Source organism: Balaenoptera musculus, chromosome 9 (genome assembly GCF_009873245.2).
Source record: "Balaenoptera musculus isolate JJ_BM4_2016_0621 chromosome 9, mBalMus1.pri.v3, whole genome shotgun sequence".
NCBI classification, from domain to species: domain Eukaryota; kingdom Metazoa; phylum Chordata; class Mammalia; order Artiodactyla; family Balaenopteridae; genus Balaenoptera; species Balaenoptera musculus.
The window spans coordinates 77,879,222-77,892,031 of record NC_045793.1 but is presented as its reverse complement, the minus strand read 5'-3'; the positions used below and the strand labels follow the sequence as shown (position 1 = coordinate 77,892,031).

The 12,810-nt window shown below is 37.6% G+C and overlaps 1 protein-coding gene across 1 annotated transcript in view; it reads left to right on the top strand.

Annotated features, from left to right (window-relative positions):
• Window positions 1-12,705, top strand: part of DMTF1 (cyclin D binding myb like transcription factor 1) — a 43,670-nt gene extending 30,965 nt beyond the window's left edge. Inside the window, 10 exon segments of the mRNA XM_036864429.1 lie at window positions 1,224-1,452; window positions 2,675-2,826; window positions 4,150-4,359; window positions 7,138-7,227; window positions 9,743-9,897; window positions 10,448-10,576; window positions 10,578-10,622; window positions 10,624-10,827; window positions 11,411-11,558; window positions 11,710-12,705. Of these exon segments, the coding sequence (XP_036720324.1) occupies window positions 1,224-1,452; window positions 2,675-2,826; window positions 4,150-4,359; window positions 7,138-7,227; window positions 9,743-9,897; window positions 10,448-10,576; window positions 10,578-10,622; window positions 10,624-10,827; window positions 11,411-11,558; window positions 11,710-11,819 (1,472 nt within the window). The 3' untranslated portion in view covers window positions 11,820-12,705.
• Window positions 12,706-12,810: the final 105 nt, after the last annotated feature.

Sequence of the window (12,810 nt, the reverse complement as noted above, 5' to 3'; positions counted from 1 at the left end):
AGTCAGGAACGTTTCCTCCTTAACCACTCCACCAGCACTATTACCTATAAGGCAATGAAAACATAAATTCCACCAACTCTAATTCTGTAGTGAATGACAGCTTAATGAATGAAGCAGGAATGGGAGCTTTAGATCTACGATGGGACCCCAGAGGTTCATGTAAGACACTGAGTATAGAACCCCTTTTGTGAGCATAATGGAAAAACACTATGCCATTCCCTGATTGCCAGCCTCAGGGAATGCTCTGCCTGTTAACTTGCCTTGTTGCTATGTATCCTTTTGGATCAGGAGTTTTCTCTTTGGACCACGCCATGAGACGGCAGTCTGAGTTTCCCCTTCCTTTTTTGCCATGCTAAAATAGGAGAGCAGGACTTTGTCTTGAATCCATGATATCCAGAACTGTGCCTAGCACATAGATATTCAGTATATATTTGTTGAATGAATGAATGCCTGAAAGGCAAGCACATAGCCTCTTTGAAATTTTCCAGAAGTTTTCAGCTACTAGTAACAAAATGGAAACAGAGTGGAAGACATTTTTAAGAGGTTTTCTTTTTTTTTCCTGTTTTTCTGCTTAAGCTTTTTTAAGAAAAAGGCTAATAGGAACATGTGATATTATTAGTGGGTTTATGGGTTCAAGAAAACTGAAATAGAAATATGTTTGGTTACCAGTCTCAGACTTATATTTTATCACAGTAGCTTGGAGTTGGGAAAGGAGATGGTATAAACCTAGTTTTTATTTTTACTGAAATGGGTGGGAAGCCATAGGTGTTACTCTACTTGTACCTCCTCTTTCATTCCTGTAAATAATGGTCTCTATTGAGCTTATTACTTCACTTCTGCAGAGCAGGGAATCTTAGGTGGGACTAAGAAAAAAGTATGAATTTTTGTGTCCATCAAGCCATCAATGGAACACTTCCCAGTTAGGACTTAGTATAACTTGAGAAAATATAATTTTTTCTAGCTATGTTTTGAGTAGTTTTTCTTTCCTTAAAGAGTCAGTCAGTGCTTTCTATTAGGAGTCTGTATTTTCTTTTGTAGTACTAAGAACCTTACTGGGTTAGTAACTGTCTTAGCAGGTATATGCAGGTTTTCCATGTTTCATTCAGAAATAATTCTAATACTACTGCATACTTCCCATCAGTCTTTTGAAATACAGGGCTGAATCTGATTTGCAAAACAAGGAGAAGGTAGCAGTGGTAGTCTGGATGATTTCCTTCTTTCAGGGAAGTGGACAGAAGAAGAAGAAAAGAGACTTGCAGAGGTGGTTCATGAATTGACAAGCACTGAGCCAGGTGACATAGTCACACAGGGTGTGTCTTGGGCAGCTGTGGCAGAACGAGTGGGTACTCGCTCAGAAAAGCAGTGTCGTTCTAAATGGCTCAACTACCTGAACTGGAAACAGAGTGGAGGTACTGAGTGGACCAAGGAAGATGAAATCAATCTCATCCTCAGGTTTGTGTCCTAAATCTTTTAATAACAAAAGCTGCTTAATTGCTGTGGCTATCTAGATTGGCTTTCCTCTTTTGGTTTCCATAGATGCCTAATGTCTGAAAAGCATCCTTTCCATAGAGAGCCACTGTTTAAAATCCTAAATATTTCATATTGAGCTCTTTTTTGTTTTGTTTTGTGTTTGTTCCTTTTTTAGTGGATTTAGTGCTCGTGTAAAGTACCAGATTGAAGGCGTGGAGACTGAAGTCCTCTCTATATCCGCAGAACAGGTATGGCACAGGCAGCGGCAGTGCAGCTTTTCCACTGTCCCACCAATGTGCCTCAGTCCTAGCCAAGAGGGACCATGTTGAGGGTAAGAGGGCTATCAGTCTCCATGCCCTTCAATCTTTGGCTACTATGCTAAGATTGCCCAGTCCACAGTTACCCCACACCTTCAAATTGGACCAAATTAGACACTTCCATTTCATACATATCCAAAAATAGCTTTAAGATAATCCCAAGTTTATTTTTTACATTAGTTGGTTTAACCATTAAGACTCAGAAACTCAAATGAGCAAAAATACCAGCAAGAAAATATCTGAGACACTTAAGTAGTAGAAGCTGCTTTTGTGGCTACACCCTACTGAAAATCAAGATCGTGACAGTTAAAACTAGAAAACAAATAGACATTAAAACCCCAAATTTAGTTGTACTATTTTGTATTGATTGTGGTTTTTTGGGTTGCAGCCTGAGTATTGTTTTTATCTTTTTATCACTTCGTTTTGAGTTTCGTTTTTAATATAGTTTTTTCCAGCTAGTCATCTTTATAAATAGTTCCTTTCTAAATAATTTTGTTTATTTTACAAATGGAAAAGCTCAGATCTAGGAAATAACTTATTGTAACACACTATAAAACATTGTAGAACACTATACAACTAAACCTGTCCTTATCTTATTCTAACCTTTAGCTATTCCCTTTCCTTCACTGTGCTTCCTCTGGTTCTGACCATTTATGGTACAGCCCATTGGTGGTACCATTAACAAGGCTGCTACTGTGATGTCATAGCTCTTAGCTCTGGAAGCAGGTCTGCACTCCTGCAATCCATCCTTTCCTGTGTACCTGAACGGTAGCATCTCAGTGACACAACCTGCCATTCCCTTTATTGCCAGTGCCATCACCTGTAGTTAGAGGAGGGTTCTTATGGAGAAACAGACATCTAACAGATGCTTATTTTGTAACTTGTAGGATAGCAGAGCTTGATGTAGCTGATGAAAATGACATAAACTGGGATCTGTTAGCAGAGGGATGGAGCAGTGTCCGTTCACCACAATGGCTTCGAAGTAAATGGTGGACCATCAAAAGGCAAATTGCAAACCATAAGGATGTTTCATTCCCTGGTAATGTATTATTTGCTTCTTAAGTCCTTCCTTTGTCTTACTCTATTTAGTCCTCAAGGAATTAGAGGTTAGAAGTTCTTTGCCTCAGCTGAAGAGATATGAATCATAAGTAGGTTTTTACTTCAACCTCTGCCCTATTTCTTTGGGTAACTGTCTTCCCCTGAGAAGAGTTGATATGATTTATAATTCTCAAAGCACCAAAGATAAACTATACACATCTACACACATTCTTATCCTCTCACATAAACTATGAAGAGGAAATAAATTTTACATGTATATTTTCACTGTATACAAAGATGTAAGAACTTACATTTAAATCAACTTTTACGAATTGAATAATTTCAGATATCTTAACTGGGTTAGAGAAATTCTGTGGTGATTTATTTTGTAGAACAAAAGCTTGCAAATTTCTAATTTCATTTGTTATGTAAATCTAGATATCTTAGGTTTGCTTAAGTGAGATATAGCATACTTTCCACTTCGCTGTCTGCTTTGTTCTTAGACACGGAACTAAATTGTAGAGTCTGTGTGATTTAGGTAATCAGATTCCCTCCCATTGGTATAGTGCTCCAACTTCCATTTTTGCAAAGGAAAATTAAATGCTGAGGAATTTGGCTTGATGAAAATGTGATTTTTTTTCTTTAAATACCCAGTTATAAATTTATTTTACATTTTAAAAATTATAAATTCTGGTATAACCAGGAGAGTGAATGAATACTAATGTAACATGAACCCAGGCAGATTGCAGCATTACCTGAGAGGATTGATGTAGTTTATCATGATTAGTAGAGGAGTTGGCTTTCCTGTACAAGAACTCAAGGCGGTTGCATACCGTTTGGAAAAGTTCAGCTGCTACTCTGGAGTTGTAAGTTAGACTCACAGCCAACTGATTATGTTCTTGCAGTGGCTAAAAGTGCCCAGGGTTGGGGGAGGGAGAGTAGTAGACTATTCATTGCTGAATGAAAATAAGTTAATTAGCATTACCAATATTCTCCCTAAATAGTAAGAATTTTATCAAGAAGTCCTAGGGCATAGAAAATGTCTTATTTCCATGTTCCTTACAATGGCTATTAATTCATCTTTGATGGCAAAAACAGTATCATGTTATGAATTTTTTTAATCTCTTTTGACGGATGTTTCCAAAAATTTCCAGACAGGTTGTAGTTTTTAAATATTTTTATTGTTATTCTGGTAAGATCACATATCCAGTATACAATTATTTATTCCAAATACTTTCCCTCCTTACCCCCCCACCTCCCTTGCTGCTTAGATGGTGGTCTGTCGGAGAATCAATGTTCTTTTTGTCTACCCATCTCCCTTCAGTCTTGATAAAAGGTCTTAAACAGTTACATGAGAATCAAAAAAACAACCCAACGCTTTTGGAGAATAAATCAGGATCTGGAGTTCCAAACGGTAATTCCAATTCCAGCGTACAGCATGTTCAGATCAGAGTTGCCCGCCTGGAAGACAATACAGCCATGTCTCCAAGCCCCGTGACGGCCCTGCAGATTCCAGTCCAGATCACCCATGTCTGTAAGTAACATCCAGACTCCATGCTGTTTGAACTATATGATTTCGTTAATGGCTCTGACACCTTTCAGTCTTCTAGAATGTTGACAGAAATTTATCCAAGTTGAGAAATTAAAGGAGATCTAAGGCATTTTATGTTTATTAGCTTGATTAATATTTGCACAAAGGATGAATGTGTGACAGGAAAGACTGATAACCCACTGCCCAGCCATTATAAACCATTTTAAATCATCTTACTTTCTAGGTGTTATAAAGAATTAATGGTTAATAGAAAACTACCTAAAATACAGTCAACTAAGCAAAGACATAGAGTCCCTAGGATGGCACATCATTTGTAGTAATTCACCAGAAGACACACAAATGAAGAATGGATTTGAAGTGAAATGTAGAAGACGTGGGTTTTGGTGAGGTTGAAAAACATTTTCTTCAGAGAGTAAAGAACCAGTGTCCTACGGGAACTTTTCTGTTTACCCCTCTCTTCTCCTTAGCCTGTGACATTTTTTTTGTGCTTAATGGGATGAGAGCCCAGTGACAGTTATAGGGAAAGGAAATTTATTTCCTAAGATCTAAGCCAAGTTGATCTTTCTCCCTTTCCATTACAGAGGGACAGAAAAGGAATGAGGATAAAATTCTCTGAACCATATTATTTTTCACTTTTACCTCACTTTTTTCCCCTACATAATGTTATTGCCTATGGAAAGGCCATTGCCAAGAGTTTATCAATCACTTGGTGTTATTCTCAATCAGGGGATTATTGGCATTTTAGGTGGGACAGTTCTTTCTTGGCAGGGATGTCCTCCTGCACATTGCGGGATGTTTAGGGTCCCTGACCTCACCCACAAAATGCCAACCGTGCTTTCCAGTCAGTATGACAAATACAAATACCCTGCAGATTTTCATATATACTCTATGATCCCATTTGAGAATCACTGGGCCACTTATTGGCATTATTAACACTGTATTTCTGGGAATTCCATGGCAGTCCAGTGGTGAGGACTCCGTGCTCTCACTGCCCAGGGAGTGGGTTCAATCCCTGGTCAGGGAACTAAAATCCCAGAAACTGCGCAGCACAGCAAAAAACAAACAAAAAACAAACAGACCAAAAAAAAAAAAAAAACAACAACAAACCTATATTTCTGATGTTTAAATTAATTATGCTTGTCTTGTTCTTAAAGTTCTAATTTAAATTTGGTTATTTGCTTTAGCTTTCTACCAGTGCAGTAAAGCATGAAGAATTTATTTTCTTTAGCCCTGCTTGTTTTGTTTTGTAGTCTTGAGCATTGCAAAGCAACTGAAATTACTAGTCCACCATAAATGTGAGAGCTCCTGTTGGCTAAAAATTTTTTGTGCATGGAGAATGTTACAATTTTCCTTGGCTATTGGGTTGACAATACTTATTGGGAAAATAGCAAACATTTTATAAATGGTACCTTAATATCGTTCACAGCATGGCTTTTTTTTTTTTTTTTAAAGTACTAGAATAATTTTATTTCTTCCAGCAAGAAATGTGAGTATATTAAGAGTTTAACAAACATACCCATTATTCTTGGCATTCGGGCTAAAATCTCACAATTGTTTCTTCTTCCTTTAGGTTAGAGGTCAGGGATTAGCAAACTTAGGGCAAGAACAGTAAATATGAATATATTAGGCTTTGCAGGCCACATAGATCTCTATGGAATTTTCTTTTGTGTTTAAACAATCCTTTAAAAATGTAAAAAACCATTCTTAGCCTTGAGCCACATTTGTCTCCAGCCATAATTTGCTTACCTTTCATTTAGGTTATTCATCTGAAATCACTTCAAATTATTCTAGGTATGATCTTAAGAATCCATCAAATAGTAAGAGAACTAACATGAATTCAGAGCATTTCTTTTAAACTGAGAAGCATTACAGTCAGAGTATAATAAACTAACAAACATTATACATTAAAAGTCAATTTCAGATCATTTTTTCACATAGATTTACCTACAGGTAGGACTGAAAACACAAAAGAGATCACATTCTCTCATTAGCCCTAGTTCTGTATAACCTTGAGCAGACACTGATCAAGTCTGAGCCTCAGCTGACATATCTGTAAGAGATTATACTGTCTGATCTCTGAAGTGCTATTTAGTCTCCCTAGTACGGTCATCTGAAACTATATATATTTCATGTTTCTGATCCTCACAACAACTATATGAGGTAGACAGGGCAGATAAAGTCTCTGAACATTAGTTTTGGGTTAAAAGTAAGTTATTTGCCCCGGTTTACATTGCCAGAAGTGATGTCACTACAACTAAAGCCTAGTGTTATAGGACACCTATATATTCCAGACATTTATACTTCTTACCAGAAGGTCCAGTAAAACTTACTTTTTTATCAGTTCCTGTCTCTTCGCAGGTAGCCTTAGTGTATTCTCTTACTTCCTAACATTAGAAGTATTTTATGATCTATAGCAGGGGTTAGCCAAATATTGTCTCTGTCATAGCTACTCAACTGCCCTCGTAGTGCAAAAGCAACCGTAGAAAATACATAAACGGACAGGAATGACTGTGTTCCTATAACACTTGATTTATAAAAACTGATAGTGGGCTGGATTTGGCTGTGGGTCATGGTTGGCTGACCCTTATATCTATGCCATCCCAGACAAGTCCATTAGATTTCTTATCTCTTATAAGAAATTTAAATGACTTTGGGTTTCTAGGCAAATTATTCAATATGATTGCCCTCATAATTAATTGAGTACACTAAGAAAATTTATATTTACAAACTGTTTATTTATTGTCCTTGTTCTTACCACAGCTTCAGCAGACTCCCCTGCTGCTACTGTTGACTCGGAAACAATAACACTAAACAGTGGAACACTACAGACATTTGAGATTCTTCCAGTGAGTAACTACTTTAAAAAGCAGATATTGGCCATTTTATGCATAAGAAAGATCAGTTGGTATCAGTTTTAGAAATGTTATATAGGCAAATGAAGTGTAAAAGTTAACCTGATTGTCATTAAGTGTAACTATATCCATGGCTTTGAAAGCCAAGATGGTTACAAGACAACATAAATCAGACTTTCCACTTTTATAATTAGTCTTTTTTTTCATCTGTATATAAACCAATAATATGTTTCTTTTTATAGATGAAAAATGACAGTGCTAACAAGTAGGGGTAACATGCTACATGCTATGTATTTTTATTGATTCATAAACAAATATATACTCAAAAAGTTCATATTGGTATTGAGGAAAGTTTTATTGGAATGAATGATTTAACGACAGTCAGTAAACACTGTACTAGCCCATTGGGGGATAGAGGATTTAAAAGTCCTAGTCATAAATGATATAGCCACTTAGGCAAAGAATCTTGCAATCCCTAAAAAGGTTAAACGTATAGTAACCATATGACCTACCAATTCTAATCCCAGGTATACCTAAGAGAAGTGAAAATATATGTCCACATAAAAACTTGTACATGAATGTTCATAACAACTAAAAAGCAGAAACAACTCGTATGTCCATCCGCTGATAAATGGGTAAATAAAATGTGCTGCAGCCGTACGAATGATTATTTGGCAGTAAAAAATATGCCCGCCACGAGGATGAACCTTGAAAAAACATTACGCTAAGGGAAAAGAATTAGACACAAAACATATAGTGTTACGACTCCCATTTATCTGAAACGTCAAAAATAGGCAAATCTGTAGAGACAGAAATAGATTAGGGGTTAACTATGCTAAGACGTTTTTGGGAGAGATGGGGCATGACTGCTAATTTAAATGTAATTCCTTGGAGGGGTGGTGATGAAAATTGAAAAGAAAAATGCCCCAATTCTTTCCCTGCTTTCTAAAATAGGTAAACCCAGAATTATTAGCTCATTTTTCATGAAGAAAATATAAAGTATATTTTATTTAATTATGTCAAGATTTATTTGCTGTGAAGAACATAAGGGGTATTAGTGCAAGAGTTTATTTATCCTATCCAAGCCAAATCTCATAGGAATGGCCCACCTAGCAAAAGGTTCTCTTTTGAACTCCTACTAGGCCACTTGCTTAAGTTAAGCCTCGGTTTCCTAATCCATTGGTCTCCAAAATAGGGATGTGTAAGAAGACCATTTGCCACAGGTAGAAAACAGAACTTCGCTTTAACATTTTTGCCACCTCACCCTCCCTTTCCCCCGGCCGAATAAACAATATATACACATATATTTAGGGTATGTGTTCAGGTTTTAACTTACAGGTCACAATCAAATATTAGAGACTCTTATTTATAAATAAAACATGATAATAGTGCCTCAGCTTCAAAAAATTATGAACGTTAAATGTATTTAAGCATATTAAATAAAATACATGTATATGACATACATGTACATGTAAAGTATTTATTATACTGCCTGATCATATGTGATTAATAAATACAACCTTTAGGAAAACCTTTAGCTTTTATTTACTAATAAATAAAGCCTTTAGGAAAACTTTTATAGAGAGGGAGGGAAAAAAGTGAGTTGAGTCCCCGTGTGTGCCAGGCACAGTCACAATCATTTCTAATCCTCAACCAACCTTTCCATGAGAAGTAGTTACTATCTCTGCTTTAGCATTAAGAAACCTAGATTCAGTGAGTCAGTAGCCAGGAGCGCTGTTGTGGCCTACGTCCACAAGACCAACATCAGACTAAAGAACCCAGGCTATATGACTTTTAACTTCCAGCTCTATTCTAAGTGCAAAAACTTTTCCTTCATAGTGTTAGGATAAACCAAACTCAGATTACCACGTAGAAGCTTATGGTTGTGAAACATGTGCTGTTGTTCAATAGTTTTTGTTACACTTTCATAAAAGATCTCAAAGATAAACGTACTTGTCAGTGAACCGGCTTTTCAGTTAGGAGCTTTTTCTGCTCAACGACACTAATTGCTATTTCTATACATGTTCTCTGAACATAAAAAAATTTCCTAAAATTATACTATGAAAAAAATCTATTCAAGTAAGTAAACACTGCCATAGTGCCTTTTGGAAAATGTGAAGCTTTTTTAAACTGGGAGACTGCTAGTTTTTATGTGCTACAGAGAAGGATAAGAGGGAAGACGAGGCATGCTGAATTACTGTGCTAGAACAATGGCTTATGAGACCATGTCTTGGACCTGAAACAGATAGCTGAGACCAGACCATAGACATACAGGGAGTGAAGAGTAAGGATCAAGCCTTTCCTTTGTTAAAACCTGCAGGCCGAGAAATGACTTACAACAGATGAATAGTCCAGAATATTATACCCTTCATTTTATTATTTGCCCCTTCATGATTGGTAAGTACTTTGTGGCTAGTAAATTAAAGTCCCCCGTTTTGGATGTCAAGCTAGACTTAATGGGTACTCAGTGGTTTGGCGCACCTGTGTTGATCTTGTTTTTCTTTTTCCTTCAGTCTTTCATTTACAGCCCACTGGCACTCCAGGCACCTACCTACTTCAGACAAGCTCGAGCCAAGGTCTTCCCCTAACTCTGACTGCTGGCCCCACAGTAACCCTGGCGGCTGCTGCTCCCGCCTCTCCTGAACAGATCATTGTTCATGCTTTATCTGTAGGTCACCTCACATAAACTCCTTCTTGAGTTTTCTAGTTTCTGTAGAAAAGACTCGCTAACTGATAAGTACCCACCCGAGAGGGGCTCATGTGCCTTCAATTACAGTATCGTGGGGAGGGGGAAATAAATTTGAGCTCCGTTCAAACACTTTAGTATCGATACCTGTTAGGGACCAGGATTAGTTGATACAAGATATAAGAGCCAATACTAATGTAGTCCATTTATTTAAACAATTCTTCCCACCACTGTTGTTCCAGGAGCAATGTTTTACACCTTCCACTGGGGTACATCCCTTCTTCCCTGGGTCTCCTTACATGACATGGACTTCCGTTAGGGGAAAAGGGATATTATGAGAGCGGAGGCCCCAGTGTGTAAAGAATAGGGGTTCTAGAAAAACAGTGATAAGAACGCTGAAGTTCCAGAGGTGAGAGAGAGGCATGGAGGGGACAGTAGGGGTACCACTTATAAATATCATTTGTTGTCTATAACTTTAGTCTGGTGGGTACTTTTTCATTTTGCCACTGATCGTTTTCTTTAACATTTTAAGCCAGAACATTTGTTGAACACAAGTGACAACGTCACAGTGCAGTGTCACACACCAAGAGTCATCATTCAGACAGTTGCCACAGAAGACATCACCTCTTCCATATCCGAAGCAGAACTGACAGTGGATGGTAGATATTCACTCATCTGATTTTCCTGAGCCTCCAGATGCCCTAGAAAGCAGACACTTTCCCAGATGAAATTCATCAGCCTAAGATTACTGTAGAGCCGTCATTTAATGATGCTCATATATCCAGATTCAGTGACCAAAATAGCACAGAACTGATGAACAGTGTTATGGTCAGAACAGAAGAAGAAATCTCTGACACCCACCTTAAACAAGAGGACGCACCCTCCCCTTTAGCCCGGGCTTATGTTACTGAGGTAAGTTGCACTTAAGGAAATAGCCTTAAGCCTCAAACCTGCAGTTTGGGAAAAGCCTAGAAATCAATTATGGAAAGATGTCCTCAGTACCTCCTGTTTTCTTTAGAACACACAAAATAAAGCACAAACCCCTACCTGACCTGAAGTATCATTCAACCAGCAGTGTTGCTCTTACACAGTTCCTCACTAAAACCTTTCCTTCTCCACCCCCTATAGACTGAGAAATGTTTGTTGGAACCCGTGGAAGCATTTCCTGAGGGTGGTCTGTAACAGGTCTTCGTGGTTCAGTGTAGGAACCTCATCCCACAGTGCTACAGCATTGTTTCTTCCTGTATTCAGGACCTGTAACTGAACTGGTTCTTTTAAATTATTTTTTGCTAGTATGTAATACATTGGAGTATGAGGTTAATCACTTTTGTCCATTTTAAGACCTTAACTTTGATTTCTTTTAATTTTAACTTTAAAGTGGGATAATATTTGAAAGTTAGAGTCCCTTCAGCCAGCCTAAATGTGTTTGGGGACTTAAGGAAAACTAATAAGGAATATGAGACAGAATCTCATTTTTTTAATTATTATTACTTAGGATTTAGGGTCTCCTACCATAGAAGAACAAGTTGATCAAACAACAATTGATGATGAAACGATACTTATCGTTCCTTCACCACATGGCTTTATCCAGACATCTGATGTTATAGATACTGAATCTGTCTTGCCTTTGACAACACTAACAGGTACTGTAACTCCCTCGAGTGCCTGATAATCTTAAGGTGGAAATCTTCTTGTTAAATTTTCACTTTGGTAGAAGAACACTTACTCTAAATTCTTGACATGGATTAGAGGATATATACATTTAAGAGTAACTTGAAACTTATCTCATTACAGATCCCATATTCCAACATCATCGAGAAGAATCAAACATCACTGGATCATCTCTGGGCAGTCCTGTTTCAGAAGACTCAAAAGATGTTGAGGATTTGGTAAACTGTCATTAGGTAATTCTTAGAACAGGTAGTTCAGGCAGAGAAGCCACACTGTTAATTACAACATCTCCAAAGAAATAGGAGCAACCCCCAAGAGGCTTAATTTACCATTCCTCTGGCTTTTAAATAGCTACAGTGCTCAAGCCACATACAGTGTTGCTGCTATGAATTTTTACCTCCTTTAAATATATCATCTGAGGTCTAGTCTTATGACAGAGTGTAGTTGAGTGGAGCACTGGGGTCTTTCTTAACTGTAGAGATCCTAGTGATTAGTGTTACTTGTCAGCAGGGAATTTCATTCACTTTAGCTGAGAGAAGTTTAAAATCACCAAAGCTTAACTGCTGTTTTAAAAAGCAGTAATGGTTCATCTCTAAAGATCAGACATGGCAACTCTATCCAGTCTCAAATAGGCCCTGTTTATATGTCAGAGAGTTACATCAACATGGTCTAGAGCTTACCAGTGACCTCTCCACAAAGATTATCTTCTAAGTAGTTTGAGACTTGGGTGTGGTGGTTACTTTTGGTTTACCCATGTGCGCATTGGGAGCTGATTTAGGCTGGGCAAAGAGGAAAGCATTAAGAGAGTTAAGAAAAATTCACTACAGGCTTGTTTGTTTTAACATGGATGAGAGTAGGAAGACAAAGTTCACGAGAAGCTAAGAGTTTTCACCCCTCAGAACCCACTGTCATCAGTTTACCAAAGTTAGCACTTTGAAGTAAAACTAAATGGGAAAGGAAGTAAAGTTGCCTGTCCTATGCCATGACCTTTTATGACATGTCTTGCTATATGAGTTACCCAGGAAATAGTTGAGGAGAGGATCAGAGTTTCCGTTCACTTAGTGCATTAACTGATGGGGGTTTGATATAAACGTCTCCCTCTCAGGCAATTTAAAAAAACAAAATTTGCTTCTGTAATGAAAGGAAACAAATCAAGAGTCATTCCTATACCAGAGAAGGTTAAGCCAAAATTAGCCTCTAGGGCTTTAATGAATATGACCCCTA